Genomic DNA, 24,738 nt, shown 5'->3' with positions numbered 1-24,738 from the left:
GTGTCTGAGCGGCAGTCCCTTCGGGACTGGGCGTCATAGAAGTATGTATGTATGTATGTATGTATGTATGTATGTATGTATGTATGTATAAATAAATAGGGCCTCGCCGTCGCCTGGCTGGGGAAGAGCTCCCCTTCCCTCCTCGCAATCCGGGACGGCGTGGCTTTGCGCGCCGTCAATGTTAGTGCGCGGGGGGTCCTGATGGCTGCGCGGCTGCGCGCCCCCGCAGCTTAGAGGTAACAGTGGTTCTAGGACCAACACTATTCATTCTTTACATAAACGACCATTGTGATCATATTACAGTATAAGTAACTGCGTTCTCTTTGCTGACGATGTTAAACTATTCAACACCCTTCAAAAAGACCTAGACCCTGTATCACAATGGTCAGATAACTGGCAGCTTCAAATCTCAACAGATAAATGCTCTGTCTTACACATTGGCAAAAAGGATCAGAACACAAAATACAAAATTGGGGGACACAACCTCACTCTGTTAAGGACCTTGGAGTACTCAGATCTAATGACCTAAGTGCCAGATCCCATAGTAACAACATTGCCAAAAAGGCACTAAGAGTTGTTAACCTAATCTTACATAGCTGCTTCTCTGGTAATATTGTACTTTTAACCAGAGTGTATAAAACATTTGCTAGACCAATTTTTGAATACAGCTCATCTGTCTGGAACCCGCACTGCATATCGGACATTAATACAATTGAGAGAGTCCAGAAATATTTCACAATAAGAGTCCTCCACTCCTCTGCTTGCAACAGAATACCGAATAGAATAGAATAGAATAGAATTCTTTATTGGCCAAGTGTTATTGGACACACAAGGAATTTGTCTTGGTGTATATGCTCTCAGTGTACATAAAAAAAATTGGGGCTTAAAAAACCTAGAGCTACGTCGCCTTCGCTTTGATCTAAATGTACGTTCATAAAATCATCTGCCACAATGCCTCTACCGGTCAATGAATACTTCAGCTTCAACCGCAACAACACACGCCCACAAAATAGATTCGACTAAACAATGCTGTTTGGCGGGACCCAGGGGAAGAGCCTTCTCTGTGGCGGCCCCGACCCTCTGGAACCAACTCCCCCCAGATATCAGAGTTGCCCCCACCCTCCTTGCCTTTCGTAAGCTTCTTAAAACCCACCTCTGTCGTCAGGCATGGGGGAACTGAGATATTCCCTTCCCCCTAGGTGTTGTGATTCCGTCTGAGGCCCCTCAGGGAACGGCTGATCCTCTGCCGGCTTCCTGCTCAGAGGGGGAGGATGAGGAACAGGAGGTTCAGGCAGACGGGGAGGAGGAATCTCAGGCTGAGGGAGAGGGAGGACAGCCAGAGTCCCCCGAGGGGGAGCTCTCCCCAGCAAGCAGCCTGGATTCCTTAGATGAAAATGCACAAGCAATCATCGATCTCCGGCAGAGAAGAGCAACACAACGAAGGGGACAATTAGCCAGGTACTTTCAGCACTAAAGAGGCAACAGCTGGGTTTGGCTGTGGTGCTCTCTGGAAAGGCTGAAAAGGCAGACCCACCCTTCCTGGCTTGTGGAGTATTATCTTTGGGAGTTCTGGGACCTGGCTGTGATCTTTGGCGTCTTGGAATTCTGGTTTGTGACTTTGAATACTGAAACCTTGGGGGGAAAAGGTGTGGGTCTTATTCTCTACAGTGGTGGGTGTGCCAGCAAGAAGTCTGCTGTATTGTCTGGCCGTCAGGATTCTGCTGTGAAGTCTCATAGCCTGCCTGTTGGGAAGAACAGGTTTTTCTCTGTGTTTATTTTTCAAACTATAAAGTGCCTTTGTTTGTACCAGCGTGTCTGGCTGTTTTTTCCAGTTGGTGTTGAAGTCTGGGGGCACCCAGACAGAACACTAGGCTTATAAAAATTTATGCATGGTATGTCTGTATGTATGATTGGTTCTTTAAATTGGGGTTTTTAAAATTACTTTTAATATTAGATTTGTTTATATTGTCTTTTTACTGTTGTTAGCCGCCCCGAGTCTGCGGAGAGGGGCGGCATACAAATCTAATAAATAGATAAATAGATTCAAACTCAATGTAAACCGCTCGAAACACAACTGCAGAAAATATGACTTCAGCACTAGCTGATTCTGTGGTTTCTTTCCCAAACCCCCAAAACTTTAACCTTCGACTGTCTACTGTCGAACTCACCCCATTCCTAAGAGGTCTGTAAGGGGCGTGCACAAGCCCACCATCGTGCCTACCATCCCTGCCCCACTGTCCTATTGTCCAAATTTACGTAGACCTGTTTGTTTTTGTTTGTTTTTGCCATACCTATTACCTTATACACGTTTTGACAGATAAATAAAAATAAAAGATTTGTAAAATACAGTTTACTGATTTTAAATAAAATATCACAGAATTATCCTTGACTTGAGAGGTAGGATTTTAAGACTCTGCAGAAAAATGAATTAAATTAACTGCATTAAATCTGTGAAACATCCGAGAGAGAGAGAGAGAGAGAGACCGTGTTTTAAAAGCAGACCAGAATTCCCACGTATTGCATCACGCAATCAGATTCCGGATTATCTGTAGGGGGAGGAAAAAGTTGGATCAAACCCAGCATTATTCTTTGCTTTTTTCCCCTGGAAGGCCCGTCCTTAAGTTCAGTTCAGTTCAGCTGACTTTTTCACGACCCACAAAAAGAGCCTTTGCTTGGACCCCGAAAACCGTAAGCTCCATTCCGGACAGAAAGCGCCTGCCGTACGCGGGGGTGGGTCATAGGAAAAATGGGATGCGGGAAGACACAGTTTTGCATCCAGTGGAAGAGAAGATTTTTTCCTCGTCGGGGAAGTAGGAAAAGCTGTTGGCCACGCTGTCCGCGACCTCCTGGCGAGGGGGGAGACCCTGGCTGGCCATCTCGTTCACCACGCACTGCTTGACGTGGTGCTGTCGCAGTGGGAGGAAAGGCACAAAGACGTCGATCAGGTTTTGCTCAAGGATCTCGGATCTCCAGAATCCGTCTGAAAGAGAGCGAAGAAGGACGAGGGTGAAGCTACATATATATATATATATATATATAGTGATATGACAGTCTTGGCATATTCGGGTTTCTTCCTGTGTAGGATTTGGAAATTTCTGGCGACGTTTCGACGAGGTCCCACTCGTCATCTTCAGGCTGGTGCCTCTGTCCTTGTTCTAGGGCGAATACAGCGAGACCTGAGCTGCCTTCCTTCTATAAATACTGGTGGCTGGGTGTGGTTTGATGGCTCAGCAATTGCCTGCTGTGTAGAAACTTCCTGGTGAGTCAGTGGTGTAACACCTGGGGTCGTTGATGTAACTGAGGTGTGCGGATTAGTTAATGATTGTGGATTAGGTGTGATATCCTGAGTAGTTGGAGCTTTCAGGCTACTTGATTGTTTTGCAATGTGTGTTCTGAGTCTGGTTTCAGTTTCTATGGCTGGGATACATTTGTTAATGAGGGCTGGTTTCCAGATGTCTGGTAGACGGGAGGTATCATCCCGCTTGTTCATATTTTGGGGATGTTTTTCTATCTCGATGGCTTCCATGATTATCCATCGAGATAGAAAAACATCCCCAAAATATGAACAAGTGGGATGATACCTCCCGCCTACCAGACATCTGGAAACCAGCCCTCATCCACAATCATTAACTAATCAGCATACCTCAGTTACATCAACGACTCCAGGTGTTACCCCACTGACTCACTAGGAAGTTTCTACACAGCAGGCAATTGCTGAGCCATCAAACCACACCCAGCCACCAGTATTTATAGAAGGAAGGCAGCTCAGGTCTCCCTGTGTTCGCCCTAGAACAAGGACAGAGGCATCAGCCTGAAGATGACGAGTGGGACCTCGTTGAAATGTCGCCAGAAATTTCCAAATCCTACACGGGAAGAAACCCGAATATGCCAAGACCATCATACGTGTACCCATGAAAATCTACGAAAACAAATATAGTGATATATATATATATATATCACTTCCTTTTCATTATCAGCAAAAATATGTTATATATATTCAATATGCATAGGTTCACATATATACATACATACATACATTCATATATATATTCATATATATGTAGGTTCAAATCCCAGTAAGGGTGTGCCTAACAGATAAGGACAAATAAGCCCGAAATAGATCTTTAGTAGCCTCCTTTCCTATTCATTATCAGCAAAAATACCTTGCATATGTGTTGTGGTTGGCTCTGGCCCAGCTCCTGCCCCAGGGAATGGGGAGGTGGATGCAGGGGAAACTTCAACATGTCACAGGCCTGTGTTATTGCCGACAGAATCAGTTCAGAGTTTAGTTTCCTCGGACGAAGAAGAAGGTGGGAGTGACTCGGCAGAGGAGGGCTTGGCACACAGCCCAGGCAGTCAATCACAGGCCTGTGACATGTTGAAGTTTCCCCTGCATCCACCTCCACATTCCCTGGGGCAGGAGCTGGGCCAGAGCCAACCACAACACATGTGAGGCAAAAAATTCTAATCTTTTTTCTTCCTGCCTGAGTTGACGTACTCACTTTGTGGGTCTTTAGAAATGGCGTCCAAAATGGCCGCTTCCACATCCTGACGACTGATCTCCTCGCGGTCTCTGCGGTCTCTCCATAGCTCCAAAGCGATCCGGTTAATCTCTTCCGCTCCTGTATTGCTAGGACGGTCAAAGGGAGAGCCAACTGAAGCCTAGCGGGCTTTTCCTGCCAAGGTTTGACACCCGGGCAGGAAAGAACCAAAGGTACAAGCACAGATTATATACCGTATATACTCGAGTATAAGCCGAGTTTTTCAGCCCCAAAAATGGGCTGAAAAACCCGACCTCGGCTTATACTCGGGTCACCACAAGAGGGCGCCGAATCACCACAAGAGGGCGCCCCGCGGGAGCCCGGCAGACATTTCTGGCTTGGGCGGGGGAGGGAGCTATTGCAGGTGCCTGCTGAGGCAGCTTCGGGGGTGCCTTTGGGAAGGCTAGACGCAGGGACTGGGCTGTGGAGGTCACACTTTTACATCCTCTGCAGCTCCAACGATGCCGGAGCTCTTGGGGCTATGGTTGGCTGGTGCCTTTACTTGAGCCGGGAAGAGGAGGCACCTGCCCCACCCCTCCCACAGCTCCGACGGCATGCAAGAAGGGAAAAACGCAATGGGAAGCCAGTGGGGGGGAGGTGGATTCGTGCTTCTGTCTTCTCACCCCTCCCCCACCTCACCGGCTTCCCATTTTCCCCCTCTTGCGCGCCGTTTGAGTGGTTGGCTGGCGCCTTTGCTTGAGCCGGGGAGAGGAGGCACTTGCGAGAAGACAGAAGCTCAAGATTTGCTAAGGAGATCCACTTGGGAGGGCAGCAGGGAATGGAGGAGGAGGAGATCCAGAGTAGCCTGCAGCCGCAGAGGAAAAGGAGGAAGAGGAAAGAAAGAAGAACCCTCGCCGACAGCATAATTATTTATTTAAGTACCGGTATTTTAAAAATAAATTTAAACTCCTTGTAGCGGCAGGAGAGCGAGAGAGAGAGAAACGAGCCTTTTCCTCGGAGGAGGAGGAGCAGTTGGCTGGCGTCTTTGCTTGAGCCGGGGAGAGGAGGCAACGGCCCCACCCTCCCCACAGCCGCTCTCCTTTAAATATGTTAAAGGGTTAAATAAGGTTCAGGAGGGAAGTGTTTTTAATAGGAAAGTGAACACAAGAACAAGGGGACACAATCTGAAGTTAGTTGGGGGAAAGATCAAAAGCAACATGAGAAAATATTATTTTACTGAAGGAGTAGTAGATCCTTGGAACAAACTTCCAGCAGACGTGGTTGGTAAATCCACAGTAACTGAATTTAAACATGCCTGGGATAAACATATATCTATTGTAAGATAAAATACAGGAAATAGTATAAGGGCAGACTAGATGGACCATGAGGTCTTTTTCTGCCATCAGTCTTCTATGTTTCTATGTTTCTAACTCAATCTAAACATTTCTGTGCATGCACAACCTTGGTAAACAACGATTACTCTGCTCATACATTAACATCGGCTTTCCTACTTGAGTAGGGGGTTGGACTAGAAGACCTCCAAGGTCCCATTCCCGCTCTGTTCGGATTGAATGACTGAACTGGCTTCTCCCATATTCCCCAGCTTTGCGTATAACCCCTTTCGTTACCTGATAAAGACGAAGATGGCTTTCCGATAGTTGGTTCCGAAGACAACCCAGGAAGATCCCAGGAAGGGAGCAACCACGTCGATCAAGCCCGGCTGCAGATCCTCCATCTCGTCGAAGAGAAAAAGGGATCGGCTACACTGGGTGAGATTTCCCTCGATCCAGCTTCTCAGATCATTCTAAACCCAGAAGGGGGAAAAAAATAAAAGGGGAAAAAAAAGAGAAGAAAAAATTGATGCTGGAAAAGGATTCCGGGGAAAAAAAAAAAAAAGGCACGCTCACACACCACCTATTAGGATATGAGCAAAGCGGGGAGACTCCCGATCCCATCATCCACACTCAAGGGAAGCTGACCTACACTTATAAGGCTTCTCCCTTCCAGCCCTGACTTTTAAAAGTTGTTGTCAGGGCTATTAAGCAGTCTGTGACATACAACTTTTTTTGCCATTACAATAGTCCTCGACTTACAACAGTTCATTTAGTGACCGTTCCAAAGATGCGACGCCACCGACAGAAGCAACTTGCAACCATTTTTCACAGTTCCGACCTTTGTAGTGGGTGGGACATTTTATTCTATTTTTTATTCTATTTTTAAATTTTATGTATGGTGGGACTGGTCTCTGGATGTCACACGACTCTTGTTGCCAATGACAATTTGTTGTTTTGACAATGACAATAAAATTATTATTATTATTATTATTATTATTATTATTATTATTATTATTATTATTATTATTATTATTATTATTATTATGTCAGTACAACACAGCAAACGAGATCACTATGCTGGATTTCGTATTTCATCACCAGTCGGGCGCTTCCCAAGCACCTAGGACTGCGTGATGTAGCGGCGAATTATGTTTGCCGATCCTAGTAAAGCGGCCTTTTGCAATTGACAGGTGGAGATTTTGTCAATTCCGATGGTTTTTAAATGTCCGCTGAGATCCTTTGGCACTGCGCCCAGCGTGCCAAGTACCACTGGGATCACTTTCACGGGCTTATGACAGAGTCGTTGCAGCTTGATTTTTAGATCTTCGTATTTCACTAATTTCTCTAGCTGCTTCTCCTCAATTCTGCTGTCTCCTGGGATTGCAATGTCGATGATCCATGCTTTCTTTTTCTCCACGATCACAATGTCTGGTGTGTTATGCTTCAGAATTCGGTCAGTCTGAAGTCGGAAGTCCCACAGTAGTTTTGCTTGCTCATTTTTGACCACTTTTTCGGGCTTATGATCCCACCAGTTCTTTGCCACTGGTAAATGGTAGTTCCGGCACAAGTTCCAGTGGATCATCTGTGCCACAGCATCATGTCTATGCTTGTAGTCAGTTTGTGCGATCTTTTTGCAGCAGCTGAGTATGTGATCGATTGTTTCATCTGTTTCTTTACAGAGTCTGCACTTTGGATCGTCTGTTGATTTTTCAATTCTGGCTTTGACAACATTTGTTCTAATGGCCTGTTCTTGTGCCGCCAGTATTAGTCCTTCTGTCTCCTTTTTGAGTGTTCCACTTGTAAGCCATGACCAGGTCTTTTCTTTACCCACTTTGCCTTCAATCTTCTCCAAAAACTGTCCATTATTATTATTATTATTGTTGTTGTTGTTGTTGTTGTTATTTTGATCACTTGATCGACATTCAAAGTTTGGAAGTGTAAATTAGCATATTACTTAATGTTCAATTTTATAAGAGCTCTGTTTTAAAGAGAACTGAGACAGCTTGTCTACAATTTTGTTCAGGAAACTCTCTTTACTGCCCTAAATCAATATCAGTAAAGCTGACTGCCAAAAAAGCTTCTAGAGTTGTTAACCTGATCCTACGAAGCTTCTGCTCAGGCAATCTCACACTACTCACAAGAGCCTATAAAACTTTTGCCAGACCCATCCTAGACTACTGCTCATCTGTCTGGAACCCATACCACATCTCGGACATCAACACGCTTGAAAATGTCCAAAGATATTTCACCAGAAGAGCCCTTCACTCCTCCACTCGAAACAGAATATCCTACGAAAATAGACTAACAATCCTGGGCCTAGAAAGCTTAGAACTATGGAGCCTAAAACACGATTTGAGTATTGCCCACAAGATCATATGCTGCAACGTCCTACTGGTCAATGACTACTTCAGCTTCAACCGCAACAACACAAGAGCACGCAACAGATTCAAACTTAATACGAACCGCTCCAAACTTGACTGTAAAAAATATGATTTCAACAATCAAGTCATCGAAGCGTGGAACTCATTACTGGACTCAATTGTGTCAACCCCTAACCCCAACATTTCTCCCTTAGACTCTCCATGATTGATCTCTCCAGGTTCCTAAGAGGCCAGTAAGGGGCGTACATAAGTGCACTGGTGTGCCTTTCGTCCCCTGTCCAATTGTCTTTCCTTTCTTTCACCTATCATATATATTCTCTTCCTTTCATATATCCTCTCCTCTAAGTTCACTTTACCCTTATATATATTACTACATGTCTATTTTTCTTCCTATGTATTTGTGTATTGGACAAATGAATAAATAAAAATAAAATAAATAAATCTGAATAAGCCAAACATTTATTACAAAAGCTGAGTATCCGAAGGTCCAACATACCGCCCCGCAAGGCTGTTGTGTCCACCCCGTGGCCGCAGAAGCAGGGGGAAAAAGTTCGCAAGCGGTTTGGGAGGGGGGAAACGGACTCCCCCCCCCCCAACTTCCATTACCTTGTATTGCTGGAGTTGGTCAGCGTGAGGAAAATGAACCAGCGGGGAGAATCGGTGGACGTAAGGGGTCCGGAGGCCCATCCGGAAGAGGTGCCGAGCAAGGAGGGACGTCAGGTAAGTCTTCCCAGTGCCCGTCGAACCGTGGAAGGACAGGACCAGCGGCTTGGTGGGCTCAGGGTCCAGCACGAAGTCCTCCAGGCCTTGGAGGACCAGCTGGCGGGCAAGAGGCTGTCCCACAAGGCGCAGAGCTAACTCGCACTCGAGGCCTGGAAGGGAAAGACAAAAAAAGGGCTTGAGAAGGTGAGGTTCTCTGGCACGTTGGCCAACACAAGGTGTATGTGTGTGTCGGACTTCACCTTTGTCTTAAAGCAATGGTTCCCCACCTTTCTAATTCCACGATCCCTTAATATAATTCCTTATGTTGTGGTGACCCCCAACCATAAGTCGAGCGCCAATTTTCCCAACAGCTTTAAGCTGATTGGCAGGAAGGTCAGAGGGACACGCCCACTGTCAACGCCTGATTGGTCCGATTGTAAAAAATATGTTCCCAGGCGCCAGAATAGAAGCATTAGCTACTAACACTATGGGAAATTTGTCTTTTCCTATGGTCTTAGACAACCCTCTGTGAAACAGTTGTTCGACCCCCAAAGGGGTCCCGACCCCCAGGCTGAGAATCACTGTCCTAAAGACAAAGAGCCAGAGTGGCACAGTTGTTAGAGTGCAGCACTGCAGGCTACTTTCAGCTCACTGCTAACTGTAGTTCGGCAGTTCAAACCTCACCAATGTGGGCAGTTCAGACCCACCGAGGTGGGTCAAATGGACACCCAGATTCTTTTATTTTATTTATTTTTGTCAAGTGTGTATCGGTAGTATACAGAGAAATAACACTGTTTATATATATGATATTGGTACTAATAAGGGAGAAATTTAGGGCAGGGACAGTAGCACACTGGTGCACTTATGCATGCTGTAATTGGGAGCAATTATGCTGATTCTGTAAACTGCTTAGAGGGCTGTCAAAGCACCATGAAGTAATACCGTGTTTCCCCGAAAGTAAGACAGTGTCTTACTTTCTTTTTACCCCCAAAAGCCCCACTACGTCTTACTTTCGGGGTATGTCTTACATTGGAAAAAAATTGAAAGGGTCGCGTTCCCGAAGGCATCTCCCCAGAGTCCAGAAGGGCAGCCGCGGGACAGGAGTCTCGTGAGCCCTTTTCCAAGTTCAACCTCAGGGCTCCAAGCGGCGTGCACGCGTGGAGCCGAAGACGCGTGTCAGGGAAGCGTGTGTCTGGAGGGGAGGAGCCGCTCTGCGCAGTTGGGCAGCCCCACCTGCCTGCCGGAAAGGAGGCGGGCGAAGGAGGGCGCAGCTCCGGCCGCTTGCCTCGGAGCCGGTCGGCCTCGCTGGCCGCTTGCAGCCGAGCCTCGGCAGGACTCGGTTGCTGGGACGAGCGCCTTCGCTGCAAGCCGCCGCCCGCTCGGCTCACTTCGGACCAGCGCCGTCCTTCGCTTTGCCAAGCCGGGGAAGAGGCGGTGGCGCCGCAGCGAGCCGAAGGCGAGGGGCGCGCGGGGAGCTTGGAAGCGACGTCATCGGGCTCCCCCCTCCCGGCAATACCCCGGTGTTTCCCCGAAAGTAAGACATATGTCTTACTTTCGGGGTACGGCTTATATTAGCCGACCCCCCTGAAACCTCCGATACGTCTTACAATCGGGGGTGTCTTACTATCGGGGAAACAGGGTATATGTCTAAATGCTATTACTATTGCTATTGCCTTCCTTCCCTCCTTCTTTCTTTCTTTCTTTCTTTCTTTCTTTCATTCATCTAAGTTCATTCTTTATGCTTGTAAAGGTCTTTCTTTCTTTCTTTCTTTCTTTCTTTCTTTCTTTCTTTCTTTCCTTCCTTTTCTTTCGAGCCAGGGTGGTGCAGTGGTTAGAGTGTAGCACTGCACATTACTTCATCTAACTGCTAGCTGCGGTTCAGCAGTTCAAATCTCACCACCGGCTCAAAGTTGACTCAACCTTCCACCCTTCCGAGGTGGGTCAAATTATTATTATTTATTAGATTTGTATGCTGCCCCTCTCCGAAGACTCGGGGCGGCTCACAACAGTAATACAAAAACAATACAACAGTGAGACAAATCTAATAATAAAATAAAACATATCTAAAACTCCAACGATTTAAAACCATACAACACATACATACCAAACATAAAATATAAAAGCCTGGGGGAGGTGTCTCAGTTCCCCCATGCCTGGCGATAACGGTGGGTCTTGAGTAATTTGCGAAAGACAAGGAGGGTGGAGGCTGTTCTAATCTCCGGGGGGGGAGTTGATTCCAGTGGGTCGGGGCCGCCACAGAGAAGGCTCTTCCCCTGGGGCCCGCCAAACGACATTGTTTGGTCGACGGGACCCGGAGAAGGCCAACTCTGTGGGTCCTTATCGGCCGCTGGGATTTGTGCAGTGGAAGGCAGTTCCGGATGTATTCTGGTCCAATGCCATGTAGGGCTTTAAAGGTCATTACCAACACTGAGGGCCCAGATTATTGGGGGCAATTATGCTGATTCTGTAAACAGCTTAGAGAGGGCTGTATCATCACCGTGAAGCGGTATATAAGTCTAAATGCTATTGCTATTAAAAATCTGCATGGCATGTCCAAAGGTCATCTGCCAATGCCCCTGACACGGGTGCCACGCTTCCTGCTATTTCTGTGCCCCAAACGTCCTTCCTTTGCCCTTCCTGCCGGATCCAGGGCTTTAAAAATTAGGACTGGACACCCCGCCCACCGCCCAAAAAAGAGAGCCCATAAATTGAACCACTTTGGATCTCACAACAACTCTATAAGGTAGGACAGGTGCAATTAGAATGGTAGAATACTAAACTTGATTATGTTTTAAAAATTGCTGATCTTTTCGTTGCTGTTCTATTAATCCCAGCCTAATTAGCAGGGTTGCTAGTTGGACGGGGAGGGATGCGTAGAACTCGAACCCGCCTCCCCCTAGCGGACGTTCCCACCTTTACACCCCGCTGCAGCCTCTCACCCGTTAAATCCGGTAAGAATTCGCATTCGCAGGACGCCGAGAGGCTGCAATGCCAGGCGCTCGGCCCCCAGGGGGCGGTCGAGAGCATCAACCCCGGCAGAGGCAGCAGCAGCAGCAGCGCTACGAGCGGCAGCCGCGTTCCCGCGAAGGCGCCCCCGCCCCTCTCCATGCTTTGGCTTTTCGCCCGCCAGAGGGTCGGGAAGCGTGTTCCCGCGTCTCCTCGTGCGGCGGCCCAATCCCGGCCTGCCCCGCGGCCTGGCTCGTGCTCGTAGGCGGGGAGCGAATGAAATCCCCCGCTTCTGCTACGCCACTGAGCGAGGGGTTGGGACTTCAGGGGGCGGGGCTTTACGGGGCAGGTATTTAAGGCTCCGCCTCTCCGTTTCTCCCCCCTTTCAAACAAATAGCGGGAATAAAACGGTTTCTGAAGGGGGAAAGATAAAAAATAAATACTGTAATATATTTATTATTTTATAATAAATATAAAATCAAATAAGAAATAAATAAAACGGCTTCTGAGCGGGAAAAGATAAAAAATAAAGTAAAAATATTTATTATTTTATAATAAATATAAAATAAGAAATAAAATGGCTTCTGAGGGGGAAAGATAAAAAATATTTTATAATAAATATATGAAATAAAATAAAGTAATAAAATGGTTTCTGAGGGGGAAGATATAAAATAAAATAAATATATTATTTTAATAAGTATAAAATAAAATAAATAAAATGGTTTCTTTTTTTTCTTTTTTTAAATAAAATTTATTTGTTTTTTTCAAATATAACAAAAAAGACATACACAAAACATATACATACAACATTTGGGAAACAAAAGTTTCCCCACTTTTTTTTGAGTGTTCGATCAGAGAGTTTTGCTTCTTTCAAATAGTATTAATTCTTTAATTCTTTTATTTGACGTGATGCTTTGCTTGAATTTTTATTTATTTCTTCGCTGCTCTTTCCTAAAAGTTTGCCCATATTTTATAATAATCTGAATCTTCCTTTCCCTCTAATTTTTTGGATAATCTGTCCATCTCCGCACAGTCCAATATTTTTTTTAATTACTGTACTATATTTTCTTCCGGTGCTTTATCCATTTTTCATTGTTGGGCATGTGCTATCCTGGCAGCTGTTAATATGTGTATAACTAAGTATCTTACCTCTTTTTCCATTTTTTAAATTAAAAATACCCAATAAATATAATTCTGGTTTTTTTTCAAACTCTTCTTAAAGTATATATGGTTAAAAATAAAATGGTTTCTGATGGGGAAAAGGACATAGTGTGAGGAAGAACTAAAATTTGAAGGTGGGGGAAAAAAACACATTTTAAAGCAGAGGAAAGGAAATAAAAATGTGGGGTGGAATGAGTTTCGGTGGTTGGGGGAATTAAAATATATTTTTTTAGGATATAAAAAGGGTTTAATGTCCAAAAAAGCAGGATATACAGTAATAAAACAACGTATCCTTGATCTTATTGGAGACAATGATCTCCATATGCCTCAGTTGCGCTTTCCAATCTGTTCTTGTTTAAAAATACGCACTGTTCCGTTCTTCCCAAAATAACTTTTTATAGCTCATTTGAAAAAAGACAAACGCAGCAGTGAGAAAGTATGTTTAAATCCACCACAAACTCTTCGTGAAGAAAAAAAGCATAAAAGTTTATTGTATGCAAGAATTGAGGAAACACACTCCATTGTATCTTACATTCATTTACAAGACCCAAAAAGAACAATGTCAATTATTTACACACGAGATCTGAATACATATGTATATATATATATTTATAGGTACATATACACCCCATATGGATTTTTTTTTAATTTACAAAAAAAAACCTTCGTTCAGAAGGAAAGCAAAAAAAAAAGGCCTTAAGAAAATAAAAGAATATTACTTGGCATCAATGAAAGGACTGAAATTGGAGGCTTTCAATATCTGAAAAGGAAAATGGCAGTGGCCTAACTTTACCTGATTTTTAAATTATTATTAAATTTATTTACTATCTATCTTGTCATGGGGCTACGCTGGACAGTTTATGCTTGATGGATCAAGTTGGGTGTAGACTGAATGGTAGTGAAGATCAGAGATGCCCATGAAAATAGAAAAGTTAAATTTCGGAGTTGTCTTGCTGTTGGTGGGTGTGCCTTTGTCACCCAGGTCCTTCTGAGGTTTTGGAGAACTAAACAAACCCATTCTGGGCCCCCAAAGCTGGTGGAAACTATTCTACTCCATGGTGATGATGGACAAGAAAATAGGGGAACCTAAAAGTAATAGAAGGAGCCAGAGAGAAGATTCTTCCATTTTTGGTTTCAAACCCCACCGCGAGGCACCAACCAAACCTAGGCATGAAACTGGCTATGAATCAATAATGAATTTTAAGTCAAGGAAGTTTTGCCTCTCTCATGAACCACACTGCGGATCTTCAATACAAATCTGCACGGTTGATATCTAACATGCTTGGCCCAGTGCATCTTGGTTTGCAAGATCAGCCGTGATCTGGAGGAACGCGCTCGTCGTCAAGTTTTGCAGGAACAAAGTCAACCCTGTGATTGTCAGTATTTCATGCTGGAAAGGCCCTTTGGGGGAGAGGCTCAGATGCTTCCCGTTCAGTCAAACAGTCCCATTGCTTGAGACACACACACACACGCACACATTGCCGGAAAGCAAGCTGCAGATGCATTGGTTGCAATCCCCCCCCCCCATTGTTGTCCAGCTACAGCTCGCTCGAACGCACTGCTGGCTCCAATTTGTGGGAAAGGGCGGTGAGGACCTTGTTAAACTTCTCGTAGCGCTCGCTCTGGCTGCTTTCAGCCCCCCGACTCCCCCACAAGAGCCGGAGCTGAAATTCGGTGCTAAATACCTCCAGAAGCTCCGCTTGTGGTTGGAATCCTGCAGGGGAGACAAGAATACAATTAAAATCTTGCCCAGCTGGACGAGTTTACGTTTTTTTATTTTTTGTTCATTTTCATCATCTAAATGTATGGGTGATTTCTGAAAAGAGGACATCCTTATTTCTTGATACACAGAAGAGATCTAGCACGCTAGTTGAATAGGCTAAGTGACAAACACATGCCCTCTAGCGGCCAACAGTCATCTCTTCCAAACATTTTTTCCCCTTTCAAACTTTTTGTCAATCTTTTCTCTGCTTTGCTCCTTTTCTGGGAATCTGGACGCAGCCATGCTCTCTTATTTCTCGCATGAACTTTTTTTTAGGCTGAGCTACAAAATCAAAGTTATTTATTGAGCTGATTCGCCATCCTTCTTGCAGCGAAGATGACTTTGGGCCATAAATATATCAAATCAGATAAAAGTTAGCGATTGTGAAATCCCGCCAAATTGATTACAGTTTGAGACATTTTCTTAACAGCCATGAAAACCAAATCTTTCCCATGTCCATCTTGCAACGCTCCCGCTTTCTATGAAACGCCCCATATTTTGGTTATTTTTGCTTCTTCTCTAACAATGAGCAGGGGCTTTTGTTATCTCTAGTTGCTCAAAACTGCCCAGCTACCTCTTCTAGGACTTCTCCCCTCTTTTCTTTCTTTCTCTCTACCATCAGTGCCCTGTTCCTTTATGACTCACAGACTTACCATATTTTTCAGAGAGTGGAAATGTCAGTGCATCTTATACACCAAAACCAGCCATTTTTGGCCTCCAGAAGCCTCACCCCATATCCCAATTTGTGAAAAATGGGTGCATTTTTAGCAAAAATTGTGAGGCCTGAAGCGTGCTCCTGGGGGCTGGGGCATGCAAGAACACCTCCATTTTTGCAAAGAAATGGGCCAAAAACAGGCTACTTTTTGCAAAAATGGGGGTGTTTTTGCCTTCCCCCAGCCCCTAGGAACTCTCTGCAGGCCTTCGAAACCCTTTTGCAAAAAAATGGATGAAAAACAGTACATTTTTCACAAAAAACCTTCCCCCAGCCTCCCCCCAGCCCTCAGGAGCTCTCTGCGGACCTCCCAACCTTCTGCCCACCTAATTTTTGCAAAAGACAGATGGAAAAGGCTCATTTTTTGCAAAAATGGGGGAAATTTTGCCTTGCCCCAGCCTCCAGGAACTCTCTGCAGGCCTTCCAAATACTCTGCCTACCCTATTTTTACAAAAAATGGATGGAAAACAGGTCTGTTTTTGCAAAAAAAAAAAAAAAGGGGGGGGGGGCTACACAGAGAGTTTGGAAGGTCAGAGTGCTTCTGGAGCTGGAGAGGACAAAAACTTTTCTTTCTTTCTTACCGCTTTGAAATCCCAGTGCGTTTTATACACAGGTGTGTCTTATAGTCCGAAAAAATACAGTAATTCCCACACCTCTGAGCTGGGCTTCAGCCCATATCGCCTACCTTGCAGCTTCACTTCCGCGTTGGTGTGGTACAGTCCCCCATGGTGAGCCACCGTGCGCGCTGCCTCCAGATGGGCCATAACTACCTCCACACTGTTGTCCAGGTTCTCCCAGGGTTCAGGGTGGTCTGGCAGCGCCGTGTCTCTTTCCAGAAGAGTAATGAGGGGCACAATGTGAGGAAAGGTGGTATTCGATAAGGGTGGACCTTCTGGAAGGAGAAAGAGATGGGCGTTCTCACTAGGAATCCACAAACTATGAAGCAGATGACTTTTCTCAACAAAAACACCTTTTTGATTAAGTTACTATGAATTCTTCTCATTCTCATCCAGCGAAATCTTTCAAGGGTGAATTTACAGTCACCGACCTTATCTGGCTGGGAGAGCTGCCAGGCCGACATCTTCCAAAACTTGGCGAGGAGTCTTTGAGAGTCACGAACCAATTAAGAGAATTAGTTGTCTCCTGCAAACACTCCCCTCCCCTTTCGCTCTTCTTTTATTCTCTATGGGAGGAGGCATTCATTGTCCACCTGTGGCCTGACTCCCAAGTTGACCCTTGTTCCTCAGCTGTTCCCTTCGTCTGGCAGCACAGAGCTCCAGCTGTTCATCTGCCTCACTGATGTCTGACTCCAAAGGCAGCTGATAACTGACAGATGGCCCTGGCTTCTTCTCTGCCTCGGACATAGAGCCTTCCCCAGATTCCAGGACTGGCCCCTGTTCTCCCACAATCTTCCTCACTGTCCGAATCTGCCATCAGCTCCACTGACCACTTGCAGGCCACAGCAATGGGGTTGTCTAAGCAATGCAGCTGTTCTTCAGGGTCAGCTTCCCCCATGTGAGCTTCTGCTTCTCAAAAATTTAGAAGGTCTTTGGAACTTTCTGGATAAAAATTTGGGGTGTGCAGTAGTTCTCAACCCGGGGGTGGGGACCCCTCTGGAGGTGGAATGACCATTTCACAGGAGTCGTCTAAGACCACATGGGAAAAGATACCTTTTCCCATGGTGTTAGGAACTAAAGCTTCTATTCTGGTGCCTTGGAACCTATTTTTACAATCCAACCAACCAGGCATTTACAGTGGGAGTTTCCCTCTGGCCTTCCTGCCAATCAGCTTAAAGCTCTGCTGGGAGAATTGGCGCTAGACTTATTGTTGGGGGTCACCACAACAGGAGGAAGTGTATTAAGGGGTCGCCGCATTACAAAGATTGAGAACCACTGCATTGTCTCCTCCTGGCCCGCTTCATGCATAATACTGGTTTGGAGGCGGGATACACATTCTATTTTTATTTATTAAATTTTTATGCCACCCATCTTTACCTTATAGATTCTGCGCGCCTTGCAAAACAAGTAGAAAAATAAATTAAAATATCAAAACAACACCGATTTGTAGAAACCAGAACTAAGAGATGGACAGAACGTGGATGAGAACTTCTTAATACTTCTCCTTAGTTATTGCTACACATTCTCCTCTTCAGATACAAATGTTTCTTTCCCCTCCCTAAATTGTTCCCAGTTGCAACTTTTCCCAAAATTTATAACTATGTTAGCAAGTCCTAAAGCCACTGGTTAGACAAGACAGAGCAGATTGCGATAATTGCATTTCAACTGACCAAGCTCTGGAAGATACCTCAATTCCATTCCCATCCCACTTTCTCCAGTGTGAATTAAGGCCTATCCATATTTTATATAGATAGATAAAAAGACTCTAATTGATCATTGAAAACAAGGGAATGAACATGTGTTTACGCAATTAAAGGGGCACAGTGATGAAGTGTAAAACTTGTACTCCTTCCAAATAAATTCTTCACACTCCTTGAAGAATGGAGTGCATTTATCAAAATCTGTGCGCAACAAGGCTGCCCGGCTCACCTTTTCCTTCGTTGAGGCTCTTTAAAAATGGCTTCAGCTTCTTCTCGTACAGAATGGCACCCTCTGTGTAACGCTGGCGTAAAACCATCCAGGTTTGCTCCAGGCGGGAGATCTGAAGGGCAGAAGAATAAGTGGAAATTGCCAGTCGTGGGGTCAATGACACTAACCTGGAACACTAATATCAAATGACCTAAGTGCTAAAGCCCACTGCAACAATATCGCCAAAAAAGCTTCTAGAGTTGTTAACCTGATCCTACGCAGCTTCTGCTCAACCTCACACTACTCACAAGAGCCTACAAAACTTTTGCCAGACCCATCCTAGACTACTGCTCATCTGTCTGGAACCCATACCACATCTCAGACATCAACACCCTTGAAAATGTCCAAAGATATTTCACCAGAAAAGCCCTTCACTCCTCCACTCGAAACAGAATATCCTACAAAAATAGACTAACAATCCTGGGCCTAGAAAGCCTAGAACTACGGCGCCTAAAACACGATTTGAGTATTGCCCACAAGATCATATGCTGCAACGTCCTACCGGTCAATGACTACTTCAGCTTCAACCGCAACAACACAAGAGCACGCAACAGATTCAAACTTAATACAAACCGCTCCAAACCTGACTGTAAAAAATATGATTTCAACAATTGAGTTATCAAAGTGTGGAACTCATTACTGGACTCAATTGTGTCAACCCCTAACCCCCAACATTTCTCCCTTAGACTCTCCACGATTGACCTCTCTAGGTTCCTAAGAGGCCAGTAAGATGCGTACATAAGTGCACTGGTGTGCCTTTCGTCCCCTGTCCAATTGTCTTTCCTTTCTCTCATTTATCATATATATTCTCTTTCTTTCATATAGCCTCTCCTCTAAGTTCACTTTTACCCTTATACTGTATATATTACTACATGTCTATTTTTCTTCCTATGTATTTGTGTATTGGACAAATGAATAAATAAATAAAATAAAATAAATAACCTGACATGGTACAACCAGTAGTGGGTTGCTACCGGAACGGCAGAGGATGGCGTACCAGTAGCGAACACTGAGCTGCATGCGCAGCTTCGGTTGTCTTATGTATGCGTGTCACAACGGGTTTTGGTTCTGCACATGCGCAGGAAGCAATTGCTTTTTCACATGTCTCTGTTATCATGTCTCCCCTGGTACTTCTTGTCATTAATAATAATAACAACAACAATAACAACAATTTATTAGATTTGCATGCCGCCCCTCTCCGAAGACTCGGATTGGCTATTAAACTAGCCATGCCCAGTTCCTGCAGCCCTTCTTCATATGTTTTAGTCTCCAGTCCCCTAATCAACTTTGTTGTTCTCCTCTGCGCTTTTTCTAGAGTCTCAACATCCTTTTTGCATCGTGGCAACCAAAACTGGATGCAGTATTCCACGTGCGGCCTTACCAAGGCCTTTTAAAGTGGTATTAACACTTCACATGATTTCTTGGGAAGCTTTTCTCCTGGGCTGCCCCTGACAGCATACCTGGGTCATTTCCAGCGCGTTCATCACGGCGGCAAAGCTGTACATGTTGCCCATGGTGCTCTTCAGCTCGGCCGCCAGCTGGATGGTCTTGTGGAGGAGAGAGGCTCGCTCCTCCATGCTGCCTGTGCACCCCAAAATATCCACCGCGATCATGATGGTCATGGTGTGGAACCTGCGGCGGAACAAGGAAGAAGCTGCGATCAGGTCTTGCTTTAGCGGCAACAGCTGGGGTGTTTTCAAGCACTTCAAGTAATAATAATAATAATAATAATAATAATAATAATAATAATAATAATAATTTATTAGATTTGTATGCCGCCCCTCTCCGAGGACTAGAAACTTGCAAGCAAGCTCCGTTCAAATTCTCCATCTTAGACGGTGGCGACAAACTTTGCAGATCTTTTCCCCACTCGCCCGCCGCTTCTCCATCACGTCTCACCTCTTTTTTTAATTTTTTGCTTTGTCAGCGCTTACCTTTCCAACAAATCCAGCCGAAGCTGATGTCCGTGGGGCAGGGTAAGGAGCTCCATCCCTGAGCTGACTCCCATGAGCCTCTGCATCTCCTTGGTAACCCCCAGTATCCTAGCAACCTGCAACAAAGAGGACGAAGTGGTTTATTCTTCTCCAGTCCTTGAATGGAGAGATGGGTGGAAACAGCGGGAAAACGGGGATTCCTAATGGCTGTAATCAGTTCGCTTTCCTATCTCGCCTTTTCGTTGTTTCATAACTGACAGGAGGACGCGTATCGAGAAAAAAAATTGCTTCAGCAAAAAAAATGAAAGTTTCTTCTGCAAGGCATGCTCTGTTCTAGTGACCCAAATCAGAGTCGCTATGCAGCTTTAAGGGATTCCCCAACGTACTGTATTTTTCGGACAATAAGATAGCGGTGTATAAGATGCAGTCCTCCCCAGACTCTGGAAGTACTCTGCAGGTCTCCCAAACCCTCTGCGCACCCTGTTTTGCAAACCATGGGCCCATTTTTTGCAAAAAAAAAAAAAAAAGGGACGCAGGGGTGGGATTTCGGAAAGCCAAAAAATGGCTGTATTTGGTGTACTGTATAAGACGCATCGACATTTCCACCCTCTTTTAGGAGAAAAAACTTGTACCAAATAATACCGAAATCACCAAAATACCGAAAATCACAGAAATCACGCACATGCGCAGAAGCAAAATCTTGTTCGCATGCACGCACACCAAAGACACAATTATCCGTACCGGTAGGAACCCACTACTGGAGGTAGGGATGAAATTAACTTTCGCGCCCCAATAGGGACGGAAACCCTGAGCGGTAGGTTCGGCCCATTTCTGCGAACCGGCAGCAGTGGTGGCGGGAGGCTCTGCCCACTTGCCTGGGATGCTTCTGCACATGGCGCACTCACTAGTGAACCGGTTAGTGACGGGATTTAGAACCCGTTACTGGAGACCCTACAATAAAAGTCACCCTCCAATTTTCTGGAAGATGATTTATCTGGAGCAATCTATCCCGGGCAGATCCGATTCTATTTTTTTTAAAATAGCAAATTATTTCTTATCTGGCCTTAGATTTGAGCTGTACTGGCTGCTGATTGGTCTCCGAATGCAATTCAAGGTGTTGGTTATTACCTGTAAAGCCCTACATGGCATTGGACCAGATTATTTACAGGACCGCCTTGTGCCTCACTTGTCGACTAGGATAGCACTATTTCGGTCTTGTTCTGGCCTCATCAGCTAGCCATACCCTTAGTGGGATTTGATCCTGTAGCTACAGGATCAAATCCCAGTAAGGGTATGGCTAGCTGATGAGGACAGAACAAGGCCGAAATAGTACTATCTTAGTCTCCCTTCATTTTAAAAATTGAGGAAAAACATGTGATACGTACAGAATATAGTTTGTTGGCTATGAATAAATTAACGGCCTGGAAATGGCCCTGGGTTGGGCCTAGAGGCAAAAAGGAACTGTGATATACCAGGATAATCCGACAGAAAAAACTCTTCTTCTTTACTTGGATCATCCGCTCCCTTCTCTCTTCTCTCTAGCAATCTCACAGATTTTTTCCCCCACCCGATGTCTTTTCTGAACAGGACTACAGTGAATTGTCTGCTGATGTGCAGATCGCACCGCCTCCCTGCTGAGACGCGACTAAACGCATTGCCTGACAAGTGTTATATTGGCTGTGAAAAGGACTAGACCAGAGCATCCCCCCCATTTCCTATCGAACAACTTTGACGCCCTCCCGCTGCCCTCCCTTCCGCGTACCAGGCAATCCACATGGGTGATATGTTTGGCGAGAGTCCTGGCGTCTCCTTCGGCCAGCAATTCCTTGATCTTCTTCAGCACCATCATTTCCAGGGGTTTGTTTTCGCCCGGTATGAGCAAAGAGTGGAAGAGGGCGGGGTTGAACGAGGACATCCGTTCCACCACCGGGATCACAAAACCCACCATGTCCTGTTCGAGCCTCTTTCGGGACCCCGCTTCTCCTTCGGAGCCATTCAGGACAAACCCTCGCTGGCATTCGTCCCCCTTTAGCCTCTCCACGTAGCTCTTGGTGGGCATCACTTTGTTGTCGGGCGTCGGCCTGTCCCACTGGACCGGGGAGGGCGGGTGAAGCTGGCAGTAATGTCCTGAGTCGGGATCGCTGTAGCTACTGGCGGACGGAGAAGGGGAAGCCCTGGAGCATCCGTGGGAAGGGGTCGAATGGGGGCTGTCCGACAGCTCGCTCTTACCGCCGTTCCCCTGGCATAGCTGCGGCTCACTAGAGCGCCGGATAACCGGGGACGATGGGGGGGCACCATTGCCAGTTTGGCTGGCTTGTGGTTTGAGACGAGTAACTGCAAAAAGAAAAAGAGAGCAGAAAAGCTTGTTTGTCCCACCAGTTGAATATTTGCAGGCCCTCAAGGCTCAGCGCGAGATTTTGCAACGTTTTGGAAAGTAGTGCAGGCACATGAAATTCAAACACACATTTTGCACCAAGTGATATAACTATCTATACCTACGTAGCTTCTGCTCTGGTAATCTCACACTACTAACCAGAGCACACAAAACTTTCACCAAGCCAATCCTTGAATACAGCTCATCTGTCTGGAACCCACACCGCATTTCAGACATAAACACTCTAGAAAATGTCCACAGATACTTTACTAGAAGAGCCCTCCACTCTTCCACTCACAACAGAATCCCCTACGCAACTAGACTTACAATTCTATGTTTAGAAAGCTTAGAAAGTACGTTGCCTTAAACACGACTTAAGCATTGCTCATAAAATCATCTGCTACAAGGTCCTTCCTGTCAATGACTGTTTCAACTTCAACCACATCAGCAGACGAGCACACAACAGATACAAACTTAAAGTAAACTACTTAAAACTTGACTGCAGGAAATATGACTTTAGTAACTGAGTAGTTGATGTATAGAACTCACTACTTGATGTCCCTGTTCTACTGTCTTATTATCCTTTCTATTACTACGTTCAACTTATGTTATATTATAGAAACATAGAAACATAGAAGTCTGACGGCAGAAAAAGACCTCATGGTCCATCTAGTCTGCCCTTATACTATTTCCTGTATTTTATCTTAGGATGGATATATGTTTATCCCAGGCATGTTTAAATTCAGTTACTGTGGATTTACCAACCACGTCTGCTGGAAGTTTGTTCCAAGGTTCTACTACTCTTTCAGTAAAATAATATTTTCTCATGTTGCCTTTGATCTTTCCCCCAATTAACTTCAGATTGTGTCCCCTCGTTCTTGTGTTCACTTTCCTATTAAAAACACTTCCCTCCTGAACCTTATTTAACCCTTTAACATATTTAAATGTTTCGATCATGTCCCCCCCTTTTCCTTCTGTCCTCCAGACTATACAGATTGAGTTCATTAAGTCTTTCCTGATACGTTTTATGCTTAAGACCTTCCACCATTCTTGTAGCCCGTCTTTGGACCCGTTCAATTTTGTCAATATCTTTTTGTAGGTGAGGTCTCCAGAACTGAACACAGTACTCCAAATGTGGTCTCACCAGCGCTCTATATAAGGGGATCACAATCTCCCTCTTCCTGCTTGTTATACCTCTAGCTATGCAGCCAAGCATCCTACTTGCTTTTCCTACCGCCCAACCACACTGCTCACCCATTTTGAGACTGTCAGAAATCACTACCCCTAAATCCTTCTCTTCTGACGTTTTTGCTAACACAGAACTGCCAATGCAATACTCAGATTGAGGATTCCCTTTCCCCAAGTGCATTATTTTACATTTGGAAACATTAAAGTGCAGTTTCCATTGCTTTGACCATTATGTTAATATGTAGTATAATATTATAGTTGTTTGACAAATAAATAAATAATAAATAAATATTTCATCACCCTTGTCTCCTCTATGATGAATTACTGCATCTTTAAAACAAGAGGCTTATCTGGGTCAGTGGAAACCTGGAGGCTGCATCCTGACAAAGCTTTTTTTAAAAAAAAGCAACCCTGAACTTTGGCTGCAATCTTTGTGGTTCAGCATCCTGCAAGCACCCAGCTGACCGGTGTGTGTTTGTGGTCAAACACACCGCTTTCTGCACGGTGGAGCAACGGAAGGAAAATAACAAAATGTGTTGCTACATCAGAGGCCCCCAAATTCTTGCCTAAGAGATCACAAGCACGAAAGGGTTGAAGTTGTGTCATGCTGTCCCCAACACACATGTTTTGTCTTTGTAGTTAGAGGTGGATTCTTGTAGTTGTATGTGAGATACAAACCTAGAAAAATGGGTTAACTCAGGAATCGGACGAAGGGTATTATGCAGTTGCAGCTATTGTGTTTGGAAACTACCTGAATCTTTGAAGCCTCTATTTTATATTGGTTAAAACAAACAGGCAGGATTTCAATAGAAACATGGAAGATTGACGGCAGAAAAAAAACCTCATTTATTTTATTATTTATTTATTCAATTTTTTTATGCTGCCCTTCTCCTTAGACTGAGGGCAGCTTACAACAAGTTAGCAATAGCATTTATTAACAGAGCCAGCCTATTGCCCCCACAATCCGGGTCCTCATTTTACCCACCTCGGAAGGATGGAAGGCTGAGTCAACCTTGAGCCGGTGATGAGATTTGAACTGCTGACCTACAGATCTACAGTCAGCTTCAATGGCCTGCAGTACAGCACTCTACCTGCTGCGCCACCCCGGCTCATGGTTCACCTAGTCCACCCTTATACTATTTATTTTATCTTAGGGTGGATATATGTTTATCCCAGGC

General features: G+C 45.0%; 2 protein-coding genes across 4 annotated transcripts in view; both read right to left on the bottom strand.

The window, feature by feature from the left end:
* Nucleotides 1–2,335: 2,335 nt before the first annotated feature.
* TOR2A (torsin family 2 member A) lies at nt 2,336–12,156 on the bottom strand. Its single transcript, XM_070758836.1, has 5 exons — nt 11,838–12,156; nt 8,803–9,068; nt 6,110–6,285; nt 4,503–4,630; nt 2,336–2,980 (listed from the first exon to the last, which is right to left on the bottom strand). Exons 1-5 carry the CDS (start codon nt 12,004–12,006, stop codon nt 2,736–2,738), a joined length of 984 nt encoding a protein of 327 aa, XP_070614937.1. The 5' UTR covers nt 12,007–12,156; the 3' UTR covers nt 2,336–2,735.
* Nucleotides 12,157–13,470: 1,314 nt separating this feature from the next.
* The window catches only part of SH2D3C (SH2 domain containing 3C), a 57,930-nt gene continuing 46,662 nt past the window's right edge, over nt 13,471–24,738 (bottom strand). For all 3 annotated transcript variants that reach the window (XM_070758750.1, XM_070758751.1, XM_070758752.1), the window contains 6 exons: nt 21,761–22,332; nt 19,999–20,114; nt 19,525–19,696; nt 18,026–18,137; nt 16,165–16,371; nt 13,471–14,719 (listed from right to left, as the gene is read on the bottom strand). In XM_070758750.1, the coding sequence (XP_070614851.1) occupies nt 14,544–14,719; nt 16,165–16,371; nt 18,026–18,137; nt 19,525–19,696; nt 19,999–20,114; nt 21,761–22,332 (1,355 nt within the window). In that variant the 3' untranslated portion in view covers nt 13,471–14,543. The remainder of the gene's footprint in view (nt 14,720–16,164; nt 16,372–18,025; nt 18,138–19,524; nt 19,697–19,998; nt 20,115–21,760; nt 22,333–24,738) is intronic.

Source organism: Erythrolamprus reginae, chromosome 8 (genome assembly GCF_031021105.1).
Source record: "Erythrolamprus reginae isolate rEryReg1 chromosome 8, rEryReg1.hap1, whole genome shotgun sequence".
Lineage (NCBI taxonomy): Eukaryota > Metazoa > Chordata > Lepidosauria > Squamata > Dipsadidae > Erythrolamprus > Erythrolamprus reginae.
Note: the sequence above shows the minus strand (reverse complement) of the source record. Positions and strands in the feature narration are given on the sequence as shown.

What these genes read in the sequence shown, in the direction of transcription:
- TOR2A (XM_070758836.1), bottom strand. Translation starts at nt 12,006, where the DNA reads ATGGAGAGGGGCGGGGGCGCCTTCGCGGGAACGCGGCTGCCGCTCGTA. An exon ending in ATTCTTACCGGATTTAACGG is followed by an intron (nt 9,069 to 11,837) that starts GTGAGAGGCTGC and finishes TTTCCCTTCCAG; the next exon opens with GCCTCGAGTGCGAGTTAGCT. An exon ending in CATTTCTAAAGACCCACAAA is followed by an intron (nt 2,981 to 4,502) that starts GTGAGTACGTCA and finishes GCTCTCTTTCAG; the next exon opens with ACGGATTCTGGAGATCCGAG.